Source organism: Gavia stellata, unplaced genomic scaffold (genome assembly GCF_030936135.1).
Source record: "Gavia stellata isolate bGavSte3 unplaced genomic scaffold, bGavSte3.hap2 HAP2_SCAFFOLD_42, whole genome shotgun sequence".
NCBI classification, from domain to species: domain Eukaryota; kingdom Metazoa; phylum Chordata; class Aves; order Gaviiformes; family Gaviidae; genus Gavia; species Gavia stellata.
Genome location: NW_026776913.1, coordinates 596,539 through 617,529, shown reverse-complemented (window position 1 = coordinate 617,529; position 20,991 = coordinate 596,539). Strand labels below are relative to the sequence as shown.

The 20,991-nt window shown below is 51.9% G+C and overlaps 1 protein-coding gene and 1 pseudogene across 1 annotated transcript; one reads left to right on the top strand and one right to left on the bottom strand.

The window, feature by feature from the left end:
- Window positions 1-1,448: 1,448 nt before the first annotated feature.
- On the bottom strand, window positions 1,449-2,378 carry LOC132321520 (olfactory receptor 14C36-like). The gene has a single exon (XM_059835017.1). It carries the CDS (start codon window positions 2,370-2,372, stop codon window positions 1,449-1,451), a length of 924 nt encoding a protein of 307 aa, XP_059691000.1. The 5' UTR covers window positions 2,373-2,378.
- A 14,030-nt stretch (window positions 2,379-16,408) lies between these two features.
- Window positions 16,409-17,340, top strand: LOC132321418 (olfactory receptor 14A16-like; annotated as a pseudogene).
- The last annotated feature ends 3,651 nt before the right edge of the window (window positions 17,341-20,991 follow it).

Here is a 20,991-nt window from a genome sequence, read left to right as displayed (position 1 = left end):
GGGATTTGTTCCTGGACAGACACACAGAAATGTCAGAGCTCTGCCAGGTGCCCATGTCTCAGCTGGACTCGTGCACTCCTTGTACACACACGGATGATCAGAGAGAGGAGTCCTTGCCTTGCACGTGCAGAGGCAGTGCACTGCAGCAGTCACAGTGTCTCTCTGACCTCCTGCTGCTGCTCCCAGAGGCTGGGAGGCACCTCAGCCCTGCGGTGTATCACCGTGCTCTGCACTCGTCTGAGATGCTCCACGGCATGAGGAATGGACACGGGGACGTCCGTTCAATGAAGCACATCCCAGTGCTGCATCCAGGTGCTTTCCCAGGGGATGTTACTCTCGAAGTGAGAAGTGACCTTGAGACACTGTCTGTCCCAGAGGCCTTCATGGCACCCGCAGGAAGAGCTGATGGCATTTGTGCTCACTCGGGTTCATCTCCCCACACGCACACCATGTGCATGCTTACGTCTCGTCTGTACAATGCAAACCTGGACTTCTGACCTGGTCATTCGGTGTCCCTCTGTGGAGGGACAAGCAACCTCTCCGAGCTGGGCTGAGAGGCCAGTGCTGGACATGGTGGTGGTTATTGGCTGGTGTGTGACGACTGCCCTGGGGCAGCTGCCCGGGGTGTCCAGAGAACACGGGCACAGGCCAGACCCTGCTCTGCTGGTCCTTCATGTCTCTGACTGGTCCCACAGCAAGAAATGGAGGCCAGTGAGAATGTCCATCCAGCCGGCACGCTGAGGAGATCTCCGCTGCAGGCAGCTTGCAGCCCCAGGTGCCAAACTTGCTGCCCAGGACAGCATGAGAGAATTGGCCCAGGGGATGCTCAGGAAGGTCCTTTTGCCCCAGGGACAGGGCAGCATGCCCCCAGCTGCCACCCTCAGCAAAGGGTTTCTCTTTCCATGTCTCCCCTGCACACACACAGTGCCCTGCTCTTCTGCTCACACATCCCATCTCCCCACAGAGCCTTTTCCCTAGCGAGCACATCTAGGCTGGCCTGGCCAGCCACTCCTGCACCCCCTCCCCAGGCTGTGGAGCCCAGGGCCATGGGGTGAGTCCGCAGGGTCATGCTGGTCATGCTGGGAGGCAGACCCAGCTCCGGGTGCCTACTGCCCCCTTCACCTTCAGCACTCAGACACTGCCCCACGGCTCCAGAGAAGATCTCAGAGAAAGGATCTCAGACAAACCACCCGGAGCAGGGTCCTTTATTTTGTTTAAAGACACAGCTCCCAATTTACACAAAGTCTCTGGGTCACACAGGACAGGCAGATACTGAAATAGAAATAGGATAAAGAATGACTTCCTTTTTGTGGACAGCATTAATACAACCAAGAAAAGCTAAAACCCAAAGAAACCAAAGAAAAAAACCTACCAAAGAGAGTCTGGGCATGTAATGAGTTACGAGACAAGGGATATGCAGTAGAACATGGGCAGATCATTGCTGCTTCTTAAAAGCAACAAGTCATCAGTTTCCTTAGGGCATCCTTGAGCTCCTGGTTCCTCATGCTGTAGATGAGGGGGTTCACTGCTGGAGGCACCACCGAGTACAGAAATGACACCACTAGGTCCAGGGATGGGGAAGAGATGGAGGGGGGCTTCAGGTAGGCAAACACTCCAGTGCTGATAAAAAGGGAGACCACGGCCAGATGAGGGAGGCACGTGGAAAAGGCTTTGTGCCGTCCCTGCTCAGAGGGGATCCTCAGCACAGCCCTCAAGATCTGCACATAGGACAGAACGATGAAAACAAAACACCCAAAAGCAAAGCAAGCACTAACCACAAGAAGCCCAACTTCCCTGAGGTAGGCGTCTGAGCAGGAGAGCTTGAGGATCTGTGGGATTTCACAGAAGAACTGGTCCAAGGCATTGCCTTGGCAGAGCGGTAGTGAAAATGTATTGGCCGTGTGCAGCACAGCATAGAAAAAAACACTGCCCCAGGCAGCTGCTGCCATTTTCACACAAGCTCTGCTGCCCAGGAGGGTCCCGTAGTGCAGGGGTTTGCAGATGGCAATGTAGCAGTCGTAGGCCATGATGGTGAGAAAATAAAAATCTGCTGACATAAAAAATACAAGTAGGAATACTTGGGCAGCACATGCTGCATAGGAAATGGCCCTGGTGTCCCAGAGGGCATTGGCCATGGCTTTGGGGAGAGTGGTGAAGATGGAGCCCAGGTCGAGGAGGGAGAGGTTGAGGAGGAAGAAGTACATGGGGCTGTGGAGGTGGTGGTCGCAGGCTATGGTGGTGATGATGAGGCCATTTCCCAGGAGGGCAGCCAGGTAGATGCCCAGGAAGAGGAAGAAGTGCAAGAGCTGCAGCTCCTGCGTGTCTGCGAATGCCAGGAGGAGGAACTGGGTGATGGAGCTGCTGTTGGACATTGGCTGTTTCCTGGTCTTAAGTTCTGTCCAAAGAAGGAAAAGACAGGAAAAATTTAGGACAGATTTCTCGAAGAAAATCCAGTCAATTTTTCATAGAAATCCCCCCGCAGTTGGAATGCATTTCCTTTCTCCAGTTTGTGCTGGCTGAGTGTGCTGTGAGCAGCAGGAGCTCTGCCCTTCTGCTGCTGAGGAGTCAGCTTTGCTCTGCTGCAGTGGGTACATGGGAGCTGGTTTGTGACAACTCTGATGTTCACAGGGGATGTCAGATGTAATCCATCTTTCATGGAAAAGTTCAATATCTGCACTCATGACTCATGGGAGAACGTGGGCTGTGGCAGAGAGGCTTAACATGACTTTCTTACAATTTTGTCTATGTTTTTTCACAGAGCTGCAGTGTCCATCAGCCCTTTTCCCATCTGCCCTGTGTTTTCATTTTGCCACCTTGAAGATGCCTTCACACACAAATTAATCTTTTAAAAAACCCCTAAACCTGGACTCTGATGAGAGCAGAGGAGTCCTGTTTCACAGGACAGCTCTGCAAACTCTTCTCCAGCCCAGCCCAGAGGTGGAGGTGTGATGGAGATGGCAGGACACGACCCCTCACAGAGAGAAGCTACTGACTCTGCAAGGAGAGTGCCGACCCCCAAGGAAAGGCTCCGCACTCCCAAGGATCCCACAGCAGAGCTGCGCCTTTCTGGGGGGCAGCCTGCAAGCCCTGCAGGACAGGCAAAGCAGAGACTCGGGGGTCCCTCCGATGGGAGGTTCTACAGAGAGAGTCAGCTCATTGCCCCGCAGACAGTGCCCAGCAGACATCTGCAGGGAAACACAGAAAGAGAGCTGCCTGAGCGCACCCTCCCCCTGTGCTTGTTTGCAGTGTCCTCCCAACCCCGTCCCTGTCTCTGCTGCCTGCAGCTGTCCCTGCCAGGAGCTGGTTCTCTGTCCCCTGTGTCTCCTCCCTGGCAGTGCTCACAGAGCCCATCCCACCCGCTGCCTGCTCAGCTCTGCCCTGCAGAGCCCTCCCTGCAGCAGGACACTGCCCAGGGGCATCTCTGGGTGTGCAGGCTCTGAGGGGAACATCAGACCAGCCCTGGCGAGGCTGGAAAAGTGACACTGATGCTGTCTGTGACCACGGCATGGTGATTTCCAATACTCCCCGCTTTATTCACCTCTAAGAGGAACAGACTTGGAATTTCAGTGCCTCCTCCGGAAATGAGAGATTAATTGCTATGTCCCATTGCCCACCCAGACAACCCAGAGGAGAAGAGTGAAAGACCAGGATCCTTCCCTTTCAGGCAGCCCCTGCCTTGCTGTGCTTCCTGAAAAGTCTCCTGGGAAGATCCTGCAGTGATGTGGAGCTGTGAGCAGCCCTGACCCACACAGCACCCTCTCAACAGCAGAAGCACCCTGCCATTGCACTGCTCTCTCCTTCCACCCCCAGCTTCTCCCCACAGCGCCGTGGGGAGCTCCCCGGGCAGGCTGAGTGCTGACCCTGGCAGGCGGCAGAGTCCCTGCCCCAGCACCCAGCCCCGGGGGTGCAGGGACCCTGCTCGGAAGGACAGCCCTGGGCACCCCTGGCTGCACACCCACCTTCACACCCTGCAGCCGTCCCTGGCAGAAGGCAGCCCTCATGCCCTGTCCTGCTGATGGTGCAGCAGGGAAGCCCTGCTCTGGAGCACCTCCTCCTCCTCTACACTGGAGAACCTGCGGCACTTCTTCCTGAAAGCTCTCATAGTTTGTGGGATGTGCCATCATTAGGAGATCAGCCCGTGAACTGTACCTAAATTGCCCTGCAGCCAGAGACTTACCATGTCAAGGGCTGTGAAGATTTCTCCTCCAGTGAGCTCGCCTCTGTCCTCCCACCCCAGACTGCCTTTAACCTCTCTCTGCCTTGATCCTCTCCCCTCGGTGCCTGCAGGCAGTGCCCTCAGCCCTGCTGCGCTCTGCAGAGGAGCTGCTCCTGGGCAGAGCTGTCTCTCCTCAGCGCTGCCCGCTTGCCATGAGCTCCCTCCATCCCAGGAGCCCGGCACAGCTCAGCAGCAGAGGAGCAGCCCAAGGCGGCACTTTCTCTGCCCCTCGGGGCTCCCCCCAGGGGTCCCTGGGGCTCCAGGGGAACCTGCTGTGAAACAGGCTGGAGCAATCACTGAGGTTCCCTCCCGCAGCTGGGGAGAGACACTTCTTCCCAGCACTGACATTTCCCTGCTGAGAGACAGAGTCACGCCTAAATATCAACTTTTCTTGGCCCATCTTTAGACAGGACAGCCAGACAGGGACAGGCAGGGATCTCCTTTACCCCTGCTGAGGGAAGGGATGCAGCTGAGCCCGACAAGGCATCTCATCCTGGGTTTGGAGTGCTGGGGCTGGAAGGGCACTCAGCTCCCTCCCATGCACACCACAGACCCACAGCAGGTGGGATTCCTCCTGCCCCCCTTCAGGTGGACACACAATAGGCACCTGCATGTGAGCTCCTGCTCTCAGCTCCCATGGTAATTAATGGAGCTGGAGGCCAGGAGTGAGCTGTTCAGATGCAGTTGTCTGGTGACATCTGAGGTGCCAGAGGTGGTCAAAGATATGTGCCGGTAATAGAGACAGATTGAAGATACGTGCAGGCTGATGTAGAGACAGGCCAACATCTGGGGCATCTTCTTGGAGGCTCTTGGGAATTTCCTTTGGCCAACTGAAAGGACAGCTGCTGCCCAAATTAAGGGCAACTGAACCTGTCCCTACTCGTTATGTTCAGGTCAGCCTATAGAGATATTCAGATGATGGAATGGAGTCGTATGCCACAGGGAGAGCTCAGTCTCTTTCTTCCTCTCCTCCAGGTGTTGGGTTTACTAGATCTTCACTGACTGTATTGGCAGCTGTCTCGTGTTCATCCCCACATTGTGGTACAGAATTCAAGGCAGCTGCTCAATGTAATGGTCAAATCCAGGCCCACAGAGCTACATGAGATGCCAGGGCTGGCAAGAAAATCACAGGACCAACAGGAAAGCAATTCCCATTCAGGGTGGGTGTGTGACAAGACACCGCAGGCGGCATTGCACACAATGCAATTTGGTTGCTGTGTGCCATTGCTGTTGCCATCACTCAGAGGTATTGGTCATCAGATGTCATCAGAGAGGCAACGTCTGTCCCTTCTCTGCCCAATAGCTGCAGGTATTGCGTGAACACAAAGCACATCACACAGGGATCTGTACTCACTCCCTTGATGATACAGTCCAGGAACAGAACAATCCTTTTCTCAGTGTGCCTGCACACATCTTGTCTTCATGGACCGCATCCTCCAAGCACAGCAATGGTCCATATCAAAACTCAATTGACACTCAAAAGGGAATTCAAGGGCACCAAGATGACCTGTTGGTACTTCAGGAAGAGTTAAGGAAGAAACAGAGAGACTGTGGACCACTGCTAAGTTTAGTAAGAGTAGCTGTAGATAGATCTGAGATGCTCTGTGTCCCCTTTGCCTCAGTTTCCACCAGCAAGGTCTCCCAGGCCTTTGTGCTTTGAGGCAGGGCTCTGGAGGAGAACAACCAGCTGTGAATGGGGATGAAGCCGGGGGTTACCTGAGCAAACTGCACACCTACCAGTCCATTGGAGTGTGCTGGAGAGCTCTTCACCAGTAGATCCATTATGATCCCAGTAAGGAAGGTACTTAAAATGCAGTAAGGTCAAGGATTATAATGAGAGAATAGTATAGGTAATCTTTTACCCAGTTAGGTGGTGGGATGCCTAGGTGGTGTAGCATCAGATGGGACTCCCAGCATGTGCAGCACGCCATGCAGACCCCATCCAGAGAAGACAGTCTCCCGTTTTGGTCCTTCAAACTCTTACCGTATTCCCTTACGAGGAAACTACTCTATTCCTCTTCCCCACAGTCAGTCAGAAATGATGTTCTCATGAGACCTTCCTGCTGCATTGTCAGACAGAGACAAGGCCATGCAGGTGCCATGATGGCCGGTACCGAGTGGGAGCTGCCCGCAGGCTGCACTGTGACAAGGAGCTGCCGAGGTTGTCCTGTGCCCAAGGGATCTCTGCAGCACAGTACAGGTGCGGAGGCCACGCTATACACGCAGCACAGCGCAGCACAGTACTAACTGCTCGATTCACAATGGTCTTATGGTCAGGATCAGTGATCAGGTTTCCCTCTGAGAAGTCTGCGCTCCACCCAGTGCCATGGCTGAGGTGCTGTAGCCCAAATGTGCATGGCCAGGGGGAGCTGGAGCACAGGCAGGAGGAGCTGAAGCCCCAGGACTTGTCACTCTACTGTGATGGTTTGGGATTAAATGAGAAGTGGTGGCACAGCTTGCTGAGCTGGGGTGCTGCAGTGGAGGGATACAGGCTCTGATGGAGAAGGTGACAGGGAGGACAAGTATTGGGGGGAAGCACGCTGTGTGAAGGAGCAGCTAGGATATATGGAGCTCCTCTATGAGATGGGCCACAGGCTGGGCCAGCTTCTCTGAGTGAGGATGAGAAGAGAAGTCAGTAAGGGTGACATGGTCTTGGCAGTCATATCCTACCTGGTCAGGGAGAGGAAACAGCAAAAGTCCTCTCTCAGCAAGCCGAGGAAGTCTCCAGGTTAAGGAGCAGGTTCCTGTGGGGGACTGTAAGTGCCCTGGCATTCCCTGGCCAGGCAAAGCGACAGGATGCCAGCAGCCTGGAGGCTCCTGGGACAAGTTCCTAACAGAGCTGCCAGGTGGGACAGTAAGGGGGATGCTCACCTGGAGCCAGTACTGGCAAACAAGGAAATAGTGGGGTGCCAGGTGTCAAAGGAAGGCCAGCAGCAGAGCACAGGCTGGTGGACTCCAGAGAAGAACACTTTGATGTATGGGGAGACTGATCCAGGTGGTGCCGTGGGAAGCAGCTCTGAAGGGGGAAGGAGCTCAGGAAATGTGATAGGCCTTGCAGGACAGCCTCTTCCGAGCACAAGAAGGATCCCTCTGAATACCTATGGAAAAGAAACTTTCATATGTTGGCCAACATTGCTATGACAGCCAACTGCATCCTGGCTTGTATCAGAAACAGTGTGGCCGGCAGGACTAGGGAAGTGATTGTCCCCCTGTAGAGAGGTGGGTGCTGGTCTCTTCTCCCAAGTGACAAGTGATAGGAGAAGAGGAAACAGCCACAAGTTGTGCCAGGGGAAGTTTGGACTGAATATTAGGAAAAATTTCTTCACTGAAAAGGTTGTCAGACAGTGGAACAGGCTGCCATGGGACGTGGTTGAGTCACGATAGCTGGAGGTTTTTAAAAGATGTGTGGATGAGGCGCTTAGGGACATGGTTTAGTGGTGGGCTTAGCAGGGTTAAGTTTATGGTTGGACTTGATGGTCTTAAAGGTCTTTTCCAACCTAAACCATTCTATGAATCAATGATTCTATGATCCTTGTACAGAGTCCGCACATGAGTGCCACGCATCGATGCCACCATTACAGAGAAGGAGACAAGGCATTTGACCAGGTCGTTGAACCCTGGAATCGGTATGCCATGCCTCCTGTGGTTCCTGCAAGCACCTAAGCATTTGTGCAGAGGAGTGTGAGTCCTCTTTAGGTGTCCTGCCTGTCTCCTGCCCCATGCTGTGCTTTAGGCTGTGAAGAGAATCAAAACCAACTTTATGACTCAGTTAGCTTAATTTTACATGCTGAAATGCAGGGCAGATGAAGGGAGCTGTGAGCTTCCACGGTTTCAGTCGCCCAGTTAGGACTTCAGAGAATGGAAATGCAGGTAATCCTCTTGTGCCAGTGTACACCACATCAAAATTCTGCCTTCCTTTGTACCTTTTCGCTAACCTGGGATCTGCCCTTTGGCTGCCTTTGGTTAAAAAAGAAACTATTCTTCTCTTCCACCTCCCCCTCCTCAAAAAAGCAGAGAAAAAAGATATGGAGCATGGATTACTTAAGGGCAATACTGTATCTTTAAATGATAAGAGAGAGCAAAGAGTACAACAAATGGCAAAACATCCTTGAGAGCTTCCTTATTTTCACTTGTCTCCAAAGGTCAGCCTGCTTAGATCTTGGAAGGACTACCTCAAATCTCTGCAACCCAAATCCCTCCAACCTTTTCTTAGCCAAGGTCTTTTAGCCCAGGATGCTTCTGCCCATCACTTCAGCGCACTCTCCAATCTCTCTTTTTCAGTTGGGTGACGTCAAGGTACTCCATTGCAACACCTTCCCTACAAATGTCTTCTCTCCATGCTGATCCCACTTGGATCATGCCATGTTATGTACAGCTCCATCCTCCTCTTGCAGAGCTCCATTGGATGGGCAGTTTTCCATTTCTTTCATGCCCATTCACCTTCACAACATTTTCTCTTGCATGCATACCACATATCGTCTGAAGAAGCACATTTACCACCCACAGCTTCATTCATTTCCAGATGCAGGCTGAGATATTTCTCCTCTTGGAGCAGACATTGTGCAAAACTGCTCCATATATGGAAACCCACTTCAATGCTGCATATTCATTTGGGCTAAAAAAAAGGTAATAAAAATATCCCGAGCTAGTTTCTCAAAGACACATTTTCAAAGTGGCAAAGCAGATTCAATACAGAAATGCTGAGAGCCAAGTTACAAAGAGAGAGGGAAAAATAGGTGAAGACTCACAAATTTGTCCACACTCACAAATTCTCTGTCAGTCAAGAGCAAGTCCCACAGCCTGGGGGACGTTTTCATGAATTGACCCTCTGGGAAGTTTTCTTTCTTGGGCCTCTTGGCTCGAGCCTGTGGCATTGACATTTCCAGGAAGAGGAAAAGTTCTGGTTCAGCTATCAAACTTTTGCCCATCCTGCCTGGAGATCCGGGACAGTTGTGTCACACAACACCCAGTGTCATAGTGAAGACGGAGGCAGTGTGAATTGTCGCGGTTTGGACTCAAATGGAAGCTCAACTCCTGAGCTGTCAGGACCACATTGCTGCAGTTAGACAGAAGTTCCTTGACACGGCTGTGCATTCCGACCTAGTTGGCAGAGTTTTTCACAGCCCTCACTGAAAAGGGCAGGGTGTCAAGGAGAGGAGAACTCATTTCCGTTTCCCAAATCCCAGGTCAGTGCCCAAACCATCCTTCCCTTGCCCTCTGGCACCCCATTGCTTGAGATGCTAATCTGCTGGGGCTTCTCTCAGAAAACCTTCAATAATCCTTCAGGTGCTTGTGTGATTTCCCTAAGAGTATCAGTAGCTAAAAAAAAGTAGAAACCACACCAAACCAAACCCCCAGCATTAATCTGCCTAAATATAATTATCTGCAGCATAGCAGTTTGCATCTCTGATGACCACTCTGGGCAATGCCAGTTAAATCACTATTTGCATTGTCAGCCACTATACCTCATCCTCAAGGACAAATCTAAAGCAGTTCAGAGGAAAGGTGCCCTTGAAAAGTCATCTTTTGTGTCCCCCAGGAGGCACGAGTGCTGCTGATTCCCCACTCCAGAGTGGGGTAGAGGCTGGATGCCCTTCTCAGGACAGACTCCTTGCCAGGAAGCCACAGGCATGGGGGGAGCTCCCCTGGTTCTTACTGGCACTTCACTCGCATCCCTTTTGGTGTATATCCTCCTTCTCTGTGTCTACTCTTTCCACACACAGGAATGACAGAAAAACAAACATTTCATATAAACTTGTCATGAAGTCCTTGTTAGAGACAAGAAGTCCCCCCATGAAATCTGGAGGGAGCCCGGAAGATTGCCTTAAGCACCAAGAAGAGCCAAGAAGCTCAAGGCCTCTTCTGAAGTGCAGCAAATTCTTGCAGCCAAGACCTGAGCCTGGAAGTGGGAAGGAATTTCTGTCTGTGGGTGGAGGAGGAACAAGTGTGTTGTGGGAGTATGTCAGGGCTGAAGGCCCTTGCGCAAATCAGAGATGATGGAGACATTCCCACCTTGTGCGCTTGCCTCAGCCTAGGAAATGGGGAGAGCCTGCTGCTGGGGGTGTCTGTGCTCAGTCATGCCCCATGAGCTGACCTTGCTCTCTTTTGCAAGAAAGAAGAAAACAGGAGGACTGGGTTTGCAGTATCTAAGTCAGACAGTGGGAAACAAATAAGTAATTACATTGGTGGAGGGGAGTCGGAATAAGAGAAGGAAAGAAGGGGGAAGTAATGATCTCTGTGTTAAAAAATGGGGAAACTGAGACCCAACTTGTGCATCTTTCCTCTGCGCAAGGATCTACTTTATTTTTTTTTCAGAGGGGCTGACCCTATCAGAGTAGCTTTCACAGTTGTCCTCTGCTAGGAAGCCCAGAGAACAAAGGGATGGGATTCCCCTAGTTGGATTTAGACATGTCCAGTGGAAGGGCTTGATCCAGCTGCCCACTTCTCCCTGCCAATAGGGAGATGCCCGGAGGAATCCCAGACATGCAGGAATGCCACACCTCAGCCTGGCTGGGTGACAGAAGAGAAAACAGCATGCTTAGAGTCAGTTTCCTCCCACTCCTGGGCAGGTCCGGCATTTCAACAGCTCCCACTTGCAGGATCACAACTGGCTTTACTTTAAAGAAGGAAGAAAGCCAGGCAAGTTTTTTACACTCTTCAAGACCAGACCTATATTTCTTTAAGACACAAATTCCCTTCTCCCGCTTCTCATTCCACAACCAGTCCCAAGATTCTGCACTTCTAAAGATATACCTGGTACACAAAAGAGGCACTTACGAGTGGTCCCCACTTGATCAGAAGAGATCCACCACCTGTTTATTCCTGGTGGATCACAACTAGTGTGAGCTGTCGAGGTAGGCCACAGTTTTTCTGAGTGCATTTCCAAGAGCCCCCTCGACCTCCCTGTTCCGCAGGCTGCAGAGGAGTGGATTGACCAGGGGCGTGAGGATGGTGTAGAAAAAGGAGAGGACTTTATGGAGCTGCCTCAGGGAGGCTGTCCTGGGTGTCATATAGACAAGGATGAGGGTGCCATAGAAAACAGTCACCACGATGAGGTGAGAGGAGCGGGTGGAGAAGGCCTTCTGCCTCCCCATGATGGTTGGGATCCTCAGGACTGCAGCTCTGATGCAGATGTAGGATACCAGTGTGAGTCCAAATGGGAAGGCTCCACACACATGGGTGTGTCCCAGTGGGTGGCTCCCCAATTTGGCACAAGTCCCTGATGATTCCCTGTCTCAAACTTCATATCTTTATCGTGACTTGGAGATGGCCGAGGCAGTCACCTAGACAGCCCAGAGAGCTCCTGGAATGGAGGAGCCCTTTTACTCAGTGATTCACCCCACCTACACTGGGGTGCCTTGGTCCTGAAGGTGCTTCCATGGGGAGGGTGCCTCAGATTCACTGCTCGCTGTAAATCACATCCCATGTATGTGAGAGACATGGGCTGAGAGACAACTGTGAGAGAGCTGAGGGATTGAGATGGATCCCTAAGATACGAGCAAGATGGAGAAAGAGACAGCGAGAGATTAAGAGAGTTGAGAACATAAGGGACATGTCTTGGCACCCTGGCCCCATACACTCTGCCCCAACCTCTGCCTGTCCACTGAGGTGTGTGAGTGCCCATTAGCTTATGCCCCACAGCTCTGACTGCACTGACCACCACGCTGCCTGTATCTGGGTTCAGCAGTGTCAAGGACACACAAAGGGTATCTAAGGAAAGAGGAGCTGGAATGAGAAGACAGGCAGGACAGGGCTGTACCAAGACACGTGGTCTCACTTCATAGCTGCCACTGTGCCAAGAGCCACTGGCACTAAATGGCAACACTGTGACAGGGATTAGAGAAGAGGAGAGGTTTCCTTTTAATTTTGGAGAGACTTTAAGGCACAGTTGTAACCCTCATGTCTTCAAAGGATGGCCCCGCTGAGCAAGAGTCCCTCCCTTCTGCAAATGACCACACGTTGCCCGGTATGTGGCTCAGGGCACTTGGCATTACCTATGGGAAAACTAAGCTGCCAAGTGTATGGTATGTACAGTTCTCCTGAAGACCACTGTAGGAGGAGATGATATCACCTTCTAGAGTGCTGATCCTTCCCCGCTATCAAAGGAGGCCAGAGAATGAACTCATCTTTTTAGACATTAAAGTTATAAAAGTCTATGTCTGAACAAGCTAATTCCACTGAATGTGCTGGATTAGCTGAAGTATTGGCTCTGGGAGCATTGTGTCAAGGACTGGACATTTATTTCACCAAACATGAGTGATCTGGAGACAGGTGCACTGTTACTCCAAACTACATTCCTGACCAATATTCTAGATTCTGGACCAAATTAGAAGAGAGGTCATTCTCAACAGTTCAACTGGACTGAATTTCAGGCATGTTTTTGTTCTGACCAGGACGTTAACGGAGATGTATTTTCCACTTGGTGGAAAAATTAAGCTGTTATTGTTCTCTTCATTATGTTCCACCTATGTCCTGTCATTTCCTAAAGACTAAGAGGTTCAGCAAAGATCTGTCACCAAAATAATCAGGAAACCAGATTTAGAAGGAAGGCGCAGTTGCATGAGAACCGGACGAGGGTGAAGCTTGTTGAGAATTGGGTGTGCCATGGAGGGATGAAGTCCTCTGCTTGTTGCTCTCTGTCTTGGTTTGCACGCTTAGAAAATGCCACTGTGGTATTCACCAGGGTTTGTAAAGTGCTTGTAGGTCATTTGAAAGGCATTGCTATGCAGGGTCATCTTATGATGACGTGTTGCAGAAGAGAGTCTGGTGTGATATTCGATTAAGGAGATCTTACACTGCTAAGAAAGAGAGGTCTCATTTCTGCAGATGCATCATAATCATGTGTTTGCCCTCCCCACCCCTCTCCCCTTTCAAAATCCACTTACAACACCTCTCCTCAGGTGGAAAAGCAGTTTCTGAAGATTATCCCACTTCTTTTGAAACCTGCCTTGAGAGCATCTTTCATCAGCTGGTTCCTGAGCCTGAAAACAAAGGGACTCATCAAAGGAGTTGGCACTGTGTTGAGAAGGGCCACTGCCTTGTTTCAGGAAATGTGGTGACTTGAAGGCTGGACATATGTGAAGATGCAGCCCAGAAGGGAGTAGAAGTAGCACTGAGTTAAGCAGCCTGGGCAGGATATGGCTTTGCTGGCCATGCACAAGTTTCCTACGGCTTTGGGTATGATGGATATGGTGATGAAAAACTCCAAACAGGAGAGGTTACAGAGGGAAAAGTACGTGGGACTGTGGAGGTCTCCTTCAGCAAGAATGAGGGAATGATCAGCAGGTTTGTCCCTAAGATCACCAGGTACGAAGCCAGGAGAGCGATTGCCATGAGGGACTCCTGATGGTGGAGGGAGGGGAAGCCCAAGAGAAGGAACTCTGTGACAGTTGTATGGTTCAACATTTCTGCATCCGAGCTGCAGTGGTGGGGCGCGGGGGGAGAATAACCCCATACATCAGGACAGGCTGGGACGTGAGCAGCTGAGGAGAAGGGCCTGGGCACTACGAGGGATGCACTACAACCAGTAGCGTATGGTCCCTATGAACAAGGGCAGCTGCACGTGGGGCTGTGTTAGGAGGAGTGTGGGCCACCCAGACAACTTGAGAGATCATCCCCCTTGACTCAGCACTGGTGTGGCTCCACACACATGGGTGTGTCCCAGAGGGTGGCTCCCCAGTTTGGAGAAGTCAGGAGGAACTAGAGACTGTCGAGTGCAGGTCTGCCAAGATGGGGTATGGGACCGGGTGCATATGATCTGTGTGGGGCGGCTGAGGGACCTGGGCAGCATTGACCCAGTGGCAGAGAGGCTCAGAGCAGTATAGGAGTAGCCTGAGACTGCTGGAAAGGTGGTTTCAGAGATGATGAATCTTTTCTTCGTAGTGGGAAACAGCATGAGAAAGAACTTATAGCACAAAGTGCAGCTGGAGAGCTCCAGACTGGACACGAGGAAAAAGAAATGTCACTCGAAGGGCAGTGCTGTGGTGTAAGAAGTCACCCAGAGGGAGACTGGAACAACCCAAGGCTTTGTGTTGCAAGGGACAATGAGGAAGGATGGAGAGATATCAGTAAAGGAAGATGCTCAGGTGAGAGCCAGGTGGGGTAGCAGGGTGGATGTCTACAGCCTGCAGAGAAAGAGGTGCAGGTGTAGGAGACCGTAGGACAGCCAATGGTGGAGATGAGAGAGGGATGGAGAAAGTCAGAAAAGCCCCCAAGAGAGATCAGCTCTTTCCCTCCTCGGCTGTGGCTGTTGTCTCTGCCACTGACACCCATGAGGAAGCACCTTGTCCTTACAGCACTCGGGGCTCATTGCCTCCCCTTCCCCACCTGGGAGCCTGGGAGGTATCCTACCGTAGTCCTGCCCTGGGCATTGCCCATCCCCACATCACACCGCCCCAGGAAGAGCCCTGAGCAATGTGTGAGGGACCGGATCTCACTTCCCAGGGGCTGGGGGTCAGAGCTTGGCCCTTTGCCTTTAGGTAACACATCCAGGGTTACTCAGAATCTCTTCCTTCACATTGCCTTTGCCTACCTGTCATCACTGCCCGGAGTTTTCTGCTCTAAGCAGCCCCTGGGGAGGCTTTGTCAGCAATGTCCCTCCGTGGGACCCATTAACACTGCAAGAAACAGTGGAGATTGCATCAGACACTGACTTCTTGAGAGGTTTCTTCAACTTCCTCTCCCTGTCTGAGGTTCATGGACTCGGCACCAAACCCACCCGAGGGGTCATTAAAACACCTTGAGATGGTCCTCTGCTGCTGAGCTGTGCCGGGCTCCTGGGACAGAGGGAGCTCAGGGCAAGCGGGCAGCACTACCGAGAGACAGCTCTGCCCAGGAGCAGCTCCTCTGCAGAGCGCAGCAGGGCTGAGGGCACTGCCTGCAGGCACCGAGGGGAGAGGAGTGAGGCAGCGAAGGGTTTAAGTCAGTCAGGAGGAGGAGTATGCTGAGAGCGCAAAGTAGGAGAAATCTTCACAGCCCTTGACATGGTAAGTCTCTGGCTGCAGGGCAATGCAGCTGGAGTTTGTGGAGGGCTCTCATAAACGTGGCATAGTCCCCAGGAATCTCACTCCTGTGTAGAGGAGGTGGCAGGGCATGACGGCTGCCTTCTCCCAGGGATGAGGAGTGAGGCATTGAAGGGTTTAAAGGCAGTCTGGGGTGGGAGGACAGAGGCGAGCTCACTGGAGGAGAAATCTTCACAGCCCTTGACACGGTAAGTCTCTGGGTGCAGGGCGATTTAGGTACAGTTCATGGGCAGATGTCCTAATGCTGGCACATCCCACAAACTCTGAGAGCTTTCAGGAAGAACTGCCACAGGTTCTCCAGTGTAGAGGAGGAGGAGGTGCCCCAGAGCAGGGCTTCCCTGCTGCACCATCAGCGGGACAGGGCATGAGGGCTGCCTTCTGCCAGGGACGGCTGCAGGGTGTGAAGGTGGGTGTGCAGCCAGGGGTGCCCAGGGCTGTCCTTCCGAGCAGGGTCCCTGCACCCCCGGGGCTGGGTGCTGGGGCAGGGACTCTGCCGCCTGCCAGGGTCAGCACTCAGCCTGCCCGGGGAGCTCCCCACGGCGCTGTGGGGAGAAGCTGGGGGTGGAAGGAGAGACCAGTGCAATGGCAGGGTGCTTCTGCTGTTGAGAGGGTGCTGTGTGGGTCAGGGCTGCTCACAGCTCCAGATCACTCTGAGGACATTTGCAGAGGGTTGTTCACCTCCTCAGCAGCTGGACCTCCAGCGTAGGACCAGTGCATGTGTCCTACAGTCGATACACAACAAATATGCTAAAAACAAGTGCCCTGCAGTGTTGCTATCTGTGAGGTGGAGAGCACGGCTGGGTAAGGGGAAGGCTTCACTTCATACCCATCAGCCTTTCTCTCCTTGCTTCAGTTTTTCAGACCACAGACATATTATGTATTTCCACACCTGCCTGTGGTGCTCTCAATCTCAGGAGTTGGTGTGGAGGGTGAAGGTCAGCTTCTGTTTTGACTTCAAGTCTGGGGACACAGCGCCAGGTGTGTCTTCATGGCAGGTAGATGCCTCAGTTTTTTTTTAAACTGTGAGGCACCATGTCGCTCAGTTGGTGGGGTTGGGGAGTGAGCTGACTCACTCATCGTTCAGCTGAGGGAGGGGGAAGTCAGAGAAGTCCTTCTCAACTTGTCACTGCCTTTTTCTCCTTGCACAGTTCCCCATGCCCGGAGGAAGAAAATGTCCAACAGCAGCTCCATCACCCAGTTCCTCCTCCTGGCATTCACAGGTACGCGGGAGCTGCAGCTCTTGCACTTCTGCCTCTTCCTGGGCATCTACCTGGCTGCCCTCCTGGGTAATGGCCTCATCATCACTGCCATAGCCTGCGACCACCACCTCCACAGCCCCATGTACTTCTTCCTCCTCAACCTTTCTTTCATCGACCTGGGCTCCATCTCCACCACTCTCCCCAAAGCCATGGCCAATTCCCTCTGGCACACCAGGGCCATTTCCTACTCAGGATGTGCTGCCCAGGTATTTCTGTTTCTCTTTCTCAGTGCAGCAGAGTTTTCTCTTCTCACCATCATGGCCTATGACCGCTACATTGCCATCTGCAAACCCCTGCACTACGGGACCCTCCTGGGCAGCAGAGCTTGTGTCCACATGGCAGCAGCTGCCTGGGGCAGTGGGTTGCTCAATGCTGTGCTGCACACAGCAATACATTTTCACTACCACTCTGCCAAGGTAATGCTGTGGACCAGTTCTTCTGTGAAATCCCACAGATCCTCAAGCTCTCCTGCTCAGACGCCTACCTCAGGGTAGTTGGGCTTCTTGTGGTTAGTGCTTGTTTTAATTTTGGGTGTTTTGTTTTCATTGTGCTGTCCTATGTGCAGATCTTGAGGGCCGTGCTGAGGATCCCCTCTGAGCAGGGACGGCACAAAGCCTTTTCCACGTGCCTCCCTCACGTGGCTGTGGTGTCCCTGTTCCTCAGCACCATCATGTTTTCCTACCTGAAGCCCCCCTCCATCTCCTCCCCATCCCTGGACCTTGTGGTGGCAATTCTGTACTCAGTGGTGCCTCCAGCAGTGAACCCCCTCATCTACAGCATGAGGAACCAGGAGCTCAAGGATGCCATCAAGAAATGGTTTTCACAGACACTTTTCAACAGCTGAGACCTGCCATCTCCTTCACACATGATTCCCAGTGCATCCTGTAATGTGTTAGAGCTTTGTTTATTCACTCTGTTGCTGGTTTTGTTGTTGTTATTTCTCCCTGTCATTTTCCTGCATGACTGTTTGAATTTGTCCCACTACACCTGAGGCAGGAATGTGCTCTCTCTCATCTGGCCACCTCAGAAAAATTTGTGTAACTCTGGCTCATATCTGACTCTCTCACACTAGCTCTGTAGTAAAATGGGGTCTCCCCTGAACGCTTCCTGCATGGTTGGCTCTTCTTCCAAAGCTGCTGTCAAGCAGAACAAGAGCCCAAAAGGGCCCATTGATCCACGGATTTGGGAGCAAAAACCTCCTTGTCACATTATGACCTCTTAGAGACCAAGGGATGGATTTTGAACTGATCTCTGTGTGTGTCTAGTGACAGTGGGAATGGTGAGTGTCACTGAGGGACATACCTAGGGCAAAGCCATCAGGGTGAGCATCTCCTGCCTCGAGCAGGAGAGATGGACAAGACAATGGTCAAGTCTCTTCCAACCTGAGTTATTCTGTCATGCAGTGAGTCTTTTCCTTGGAGACAGAAAAGGCAGAGGAAGGAGAAAAGACAGAGAGGCAGAAGTAGAGATGAAATGTGCCAGTATAAAGACAGAAGTTCTTCTGAGCAATGCTTCTCCAATTGAAGAAATGATAAGAAAATTTATTTTGCTGAGGGGCTGCATAAAACCACTCACAGAAAGCGAGGGAGTGTAATCAGCTTGCCCGTACCTGCCCTTGCTGCTATTAATAAAAAACTATGAAGAAAATCATGAAACTTCATGAAAAGCCAGCCATGCTGGAAAGGAAGATTTTTCCAGCTATTACATTGAGGTCTTTTCTGCAGAGGTTTCCAGTTTTCTCCTGAAAATCTACTGGATTCAGTTACCCACACAGAGGTGGTTGCTGTCCTTTGGAGCTGAATCACCCACGTGGGAAATGCATCCCAGGACGTCTGGGAGCCCTTCTGGAGCCTGAGCTGGTAGGCAGGCAGGGTATCTCGGGGTGGTGGAAGACATCGCCCGCCTTCAGCGCTGCTGGGTAGGCTGTGACGAGGCCTCTCCAGCACAGCAGCACGCTGTGTCCCCTTGGGTGCTGGCTGTGAGGTCAGGTCTGAGCAGCCAGCAGTGGGGAGACAGATACTCTGAGGTCTCAAAAGCCATTGCAATGCTGCCCCCAACAAGATGACAGATTTGGGGAGGTCAGGGGGAGCTGGGACAAGATTTGGAGGAGGGCAGAGAGGTTTGGCCAACAAAGATGAAAGGTTTTGAAGAGGAAAGATGCGTTAGGGTAATTTTGATGCCACCGTGATACTGACTGAGAAAACGTTCACGTGAGGCCTTTACCCTCTTTCTAAGCAGTAACCTCAAGCCCTAACCCTACCCCAAAATGGCACCCTTCACCCTGACAGGAACCCACTGCTCTAATCCCTAACCTCAAACCTTACCTCTAAACCAAAGCCCCAAACCAGAAACTCCTCCTCCTACCCTGTTACTCACTCCAATTCCCAGCCTGTATCCCTGCCATTAAATGCTAGCCTTGACCCTCACCCTCCCCACAGCCCTACACAAACCCTAATCCACAAAGCGAGCCCCTCCCCTGGCACTAACTGGACACCCTCAGCAGAACACCAAACCCTCCCCAAAGCCCAACAGGGCCAAGGTCTTTGTCCTCTGGGCTATGGCAGTTGCCTCTGCTACTGACACCTACCAGGAGAAACCCGGAGGCTCTGGACTTTGGTTCTTCCTCGCCCCTTCTGGGGAGGCCGGGAAGTGTTGCGCTGTTTTTCTGCACTTGGCATTGCTCATCCTCACATCCCCCTGCCCCCAGGAAGAGCCCTGAGCCACACGTGAGGGACCAGCTCTGCCTGCCCAGGGCCTGGGGCTCAGGGTTTGGCCTTTCTGCTTCATCTAACAATCCAAGGGCTTTCTCAGCATTACAGCCACCTGCACAGTGCCTTTGCCTCCCTGCAATCACAGCCTCCAGTTATCGGCTCTAACGAGTCCCTGGGGAGGCTCTGTCAGTAACGGCCCTCAGTGGGGCCCATTAATGCTTCAAGGTTCTTTAGCTTTTGCTTCTGCCTTTGACTTCTTGAGAGGTTTGATTCCTCTCATCATCAGAGATTCATGGACTACAGGCCCAAATACACCGTGGGGCTCATTAAAGTACAGAAAGCCCTAACGAGCTATTTCCCTGCGTGCCACTTTCTTCAAGTCTTCAAGACTTGTGCAGCTAATTGGAATCATTTCATAGTGCAGTTAAAGAGGAAGATTTCAAAGTGCCCCTAATAAAAAATATATTTTTTAAAATGTTATATGTTATTCCTTTCATTTTAAAGAAGAGGTGACAGCAGCATTCTCCAGTTGATATTGACCCAGAGTGTCGAGGAGGAAAAGCAGTCCCTTGAGGCCTGACACTGCACGGACACCCTTGCTCCTCACCTCCCCAGCCCCACCATTTCTGTCCTTGGCCACCTGGGACTTGCCTCACTTTGCCTTCCGTCAGACTTCTTGGGACTCAGGGAGCTGAATGTTACAGCGCCATTGCACCACCTCCCACCTGCTTTCCTTAGAGAACTGCCTGCACACCGGCACAGAGGGAATGTTCCTCTTTGCAAGCAAAGAGAAGGAAAGCAAGGAAAAGTTTCATAAACACTGAAATGCACTCCTTAGCCACACGTAAAGTACAAGCTAGGTCTCATGAGGCTGACTTTCTACAAGGGGTAATCTCATGAGAAATGCTTTAGATAGGGAGATACAAAAAAGTAAATATCAACATAATTAAAGAGTCGGCTCTTAAAGAGAGACAATTAGACTACTGAAGGACAGGCCGGCTTTTAGTCCCTGAAGCTCAAAGCAGCAGCGTAGGTGAGAGGTACCAGAACGAACAAAGAGAAAGGGAAGGAGAAAACTGGAGAATAATGGAAAGGGCCTTTGCCCAGGCAGTCTGCATCTGAAACGATGACTTTAGAAATGGTCTTTGTATCAGGGCAGGGGAAAGTCAATGAAAGATCAGAGAAATGAAATACAGCGTAGGACAGGCAGAAGAGTGGTACTGTTGTTACAGGGGAAGGTCAGCATTTCCTTGGAATATGCCTTTTGAAAGGTCATGGGATTGGTAGAGGTCTCTTGTGAGTGAGGACAAAGCAATGGTGCACCCCTCTTGGAAGGAGGCCAAAAGTGCACCCCAGGGAACCCCAGGCTGTACAAGCTCACTTCACAGAACCACAGAATCACAGAATCACTAAGGTTGGAAAAGACCTGTAAGATCATCAAGTCCAACCATCAACCTACAAACACCACCATGCCCATTAAACCATGTCTCACAATGCCTCGTCCACACGTTCCTTGAAAACCTCCAAGGATGGTGACTCCAGCACTTCCCTGGGCAGCTTATTCCATTGTCTTACCACTCTCTCAGTAAAGAAATTTTTTCTAATATGGAGTCTAAACCTCCCCTGGTGCAACTTGAGGCCATTTCCTCTTGTCCTGTCACTAGTCACTTGGGAGAAGAGGCCAACACCCACCTCTCTGCAACCTCCTTTCAGGTCATTGTAGAGAGCGATGAGGTCTCCCCTCAGCCTCCTCTTCTGCAGACTGAACAACCCCAGTTCCCTCA

Excerpts from the sequence above, each read along its gene's own strand:
- LOC132321520 (XM_059835017.1), bottom strand. The coding sequence starts at position 2,372 with ATGTCCAACAGCAGCTCCATCACCCAGTTCCTCCTCCTGGCATTCGCA.